The sequence below is a fragment of the Mus caroli genome, unplaced genomic scaffold (assembly GCF_978045245.1).
Source record: "Mus caroli unplaced genomic scaffold, Mus_caroli_1 scaffold_11, whole genome shotgun sequence".
NCBI classification, from domain to species: domain Eukaryota; kingdom Metazoa; phylum Chordata; class Mammalia; order Rodentia; family Muridae; genus Mus; species Mus caroli.
The window spans coordinates 74,581,222-74,584,486 of NW_028227266.1; the positions used below are offsets into that span (position 1 = coordinate 74,581,222).

A 3,265-nucleotide genomic window follows, 5' to 3' on the forward strand; every position below is an offset into this window, starting at 1 on the left:
GGATCTGACTCCCTCTTCAGGTCTCTTTGAGCAGTGCACTCACATGCACCGATCCATGCCCAGATACATGTGCACATAGTTAAAAGTAAAAACTTTAAATAAATAAGAAAGTTTTTACATTAATAAAGGTCGAATGTACTCTTTTCTCTGTAAAAATATTAGCAAATTTCTCACAAGAATTAATAGACTAATAGGAAAAAAATAGGATCAGTTGGAAGAGGGCAAATGTACCTGGTTAGCAAATATGATTTAGTAGTCATGTGTAGAACAACCATGATATATAATGCGTTCTAGTCAATGTTTTACCCAACTTCAAAACATAAATCCAGCAACTTAAAGAACATTTTTGGCAAGAATATATGATTATATTGAAGCAATTTATCTTTTCTTTTGTCCCTGACATGTATGAATAAAATCTGAACAAAGTTTGTCTTTTAGAAAAAACTATAACTAAGTAGTGTGCTTTCTTTTAAATATGAGGGCATATGAATTTTTGTTACATAATATCATAAGGCATTGTTTATATTAACTTTACCAACCCAATAACAATAATCTGGGTGTGATCATATTCCCATTGCCCAACAGGTAGAAGTCAGAGGAAGGAGGACTGTAAGTTCAAGGTCAACTGACCTTCAAAGGGAAAAAAAAAACAGATGATCATCTCATTATATGCTGAAAATGCCTTCAACAAAATACAACACCCCTTCATGTTCAAAGTTCTGGAGAGATCAGGAATTCATGGCACATACCTAAATATGATAAAAGCAAAATGTAGCAAACCAACAGCCAACATTAAATTAAATAGAGAGAGACTAGAAGCAATTCCACTAAAATCAGGGACAAGGCTGCCCACTCTCTCCCTACTTATTCAATATAGTTCTTGAAGTTCTAGCCAGAACAATTAGACAACAAAAGGAGGCCAAAGGGATATAAATTTGAAAGGAAGAAGTCAAGGTACCACTATTTGCAGATGATATGATAGTATACATAAGCAACCCCAAAAATTCCACCAGAGAACTAGTACACCTGACAAACAACTTCAGCAAAGTATCTGGATATAAAATTAACTCAAAGGAAAATCAGTAGCCTTCATATACACAAAGAATAAACAGGCTGGGACCATCCTTTCAGTCCTTAAACTCTGGCCACCCGCCTTTCTCTCCCCTGCTGCTGCTGGCTGCTGTGCCCGGACTCCACCATGGACCAGTGCCCCATACCTACCTTGCTGGAACATGGCAACTTCCCTCAGGTCCTGTTTAACAATGTGGAGAAGTTCTATGTTCCTAGAAGAGATATCATGTGCTATTACACCCTCACTGAAAAGTTCATCCCTCGACCCAAGGACTGGATTGGCATCTTTAAAGTAGGGTGGAAGACCACTCAGGAGTATTATACCTTCATGTGGGCTCCCTTGCCAAAAGACCAAAACAAGGATTCAGCCACACAGCAGGAAATCCAATTCAAAGCTTATTACCTTCCCAAGGATGTGGAGCGCTACCAGTTCTGCTATGTGGATGAAGATGGTTTGGTCCGGGGAACAAGTGTCCCTTTCCAGTTCTGTCCAGACCCTGACGAGGACATAATGGTTATTCTCGATAAGGAAAAGGTAGAAGAGATGGAACAGCGCAGCAAGGAGCTTTACCAAGAAAACCATGAGCTGAAAGACAAGTGCATTGACCTCCATGAGCAGCTACAGAGGAAGCAGGTGGCACTGGAAGCAACACAGAGGGTCAGTAAGACATTAGAACAGGAAGTGGAAGAGAAGGCCTCCTGGGAGGAAGAGAAGGCCTCCTGGGAGGAAGAGAAGGCCTCCTGGGAGGAAGAGAAGGCCACCTGGGAGGAAGAGAAGACCTCCTGGCAGGAAGAGAAGGCCTCCTGGCAGGAAGAGAAGGCCTCCTGGCAGGAAGAGAAGGCCTCCTGGCAGGAAGAGAAGGCCTCCTGGCAGGAAGAGAAGGCCTCCTCGGAGGAAGAGAAGGCCTCCTCGGAGGAAGAGAAGGCCTCCTGGGAGGAAGAGAAGGCCTCCTGGGAGGAAGAGAAGGCCTCCTGGGAGGAAGAGAAGGCCTCCTGGGAGGAAGAGAAGGCCTCCTGGGAGGAAGAGAAGGCCTCCTGGGAGGAAGAGAAGACCTCCTGGGAGGAAGAGAAGGCCTCCTGGGAGGAAGAGAAGGCCTCCTGGGAGGAAGAGAAGGCCTCCTGGGAGGAAGAGAAGGCCTCCTGGGAGGAAGAGAAGGCCTCCTGGGAGGAAGAGAAGGCCTCCTGGGAGGAAGAGAAGACCTCCTGGGAGGAAGAGAAGGCCTCCTGGGAGGAAGAGAAGACCTCCTGGGAGGAAGAGAAGGCCTCCTGGGAGGAAGAGAAGGCCTCCTGGGAGGAAGAGAAGGCCTCCTGGGAGGAAGAGAAGGCCTCCTGGGAGGAAGAGAAGGCCTCCTGGGAGGAAGAGAAGGCCTCCTGGGAGGAAGAGAAGGCCTCCTGGGAGGAAGAGAAGGCCTCCTGGGAGGAAGAGAAGGCCTCCTGGGAGGAAGAGAAGACCTCCTGGGAGGAAGAGAAGGCCTCCTGGGAGGAAGAGAAGGCCACCTGGGAGGAAGAGAAGGCCACCTGGGAGGAAGAGAAGGCCTCCTGGGAGGAAGAGAAGGCCTCCTGGGAGAAACAGAAGGCCTCCTGGGAGAAACTGAAGGCCTATTTTTTGAGTGAGCTGCACCGGGAGAGAGAATACAACCAGAAGATGATCTCGGAAAATAAGGCCTTGGAGGTCAGAGAAGAAGAGCTTCAGAATGAGCACCAGAAGATTCTGGAGCAGACAGTGGAAATGTGGGAGAAGAAGGAAGCTGTAGCATTGAAGAAGCAGCAGAAGCTAATGGAGATTTTACGATGCTATGATGTGTACAAGGTGCCGCAGAACTTCCTGGATGACCAAGACTTCTCTTCACCTCAAGGATCTGCTGAGCCGGAAGTCTCTTCATCTCAAGTTGTTGCTGAGCCTAAAGTCCCGTGGCCCCAAGGAGCTGCTAAACCCGAGAGCCTGCCACGCAGAGCTGTTAGCCCAAGCTTAGTCTTTTTATAAGCACAAATCTTGTGATAAGGGAGGACCTCTTCATGTCAGGATCCCACCGGACTGGGAACAGCAGGAGCCTCAAGATTTGTATTGTCCATTTTGTATAAAGACCATCCCAGCAACCAAGAAATGGATCTCCAAGAACAAGGTTCCTGTCCTTGTCGTTGACTAAGCACTCCAGCCTGCAAGTCTGTGCTGGGCCAGATTCCTACTGGAACG

The 3,265-nt window shown here is 47.1% G+C and overlaps 1 protein-coding gene across 1 annotated transcript; it reads left to right on the forward strand.

The window, feature by feature from the left end:
- The first annotated feature begins 1,198 nt into the window (after positions 1–1,198).
- LOC147002068 (uncharacterized) lies at positions 1,199–3,055 on the forward strand. The gene is made up of 2 exons (XM_085828318.1): positions 1,199–1,828; positions 2,333–3,055. The coding sequence occupies exons 1-2, from the start codon at positions 1,199–1,201 to the stop codon at positions 3,053–3,055; spliced, it is 1,353 nt and encodes a 450-aa protein (XP_085684444.1).
- The last annotated feature ends 210 nt before the right edge of the window (positions 3,056–3,265 follow it).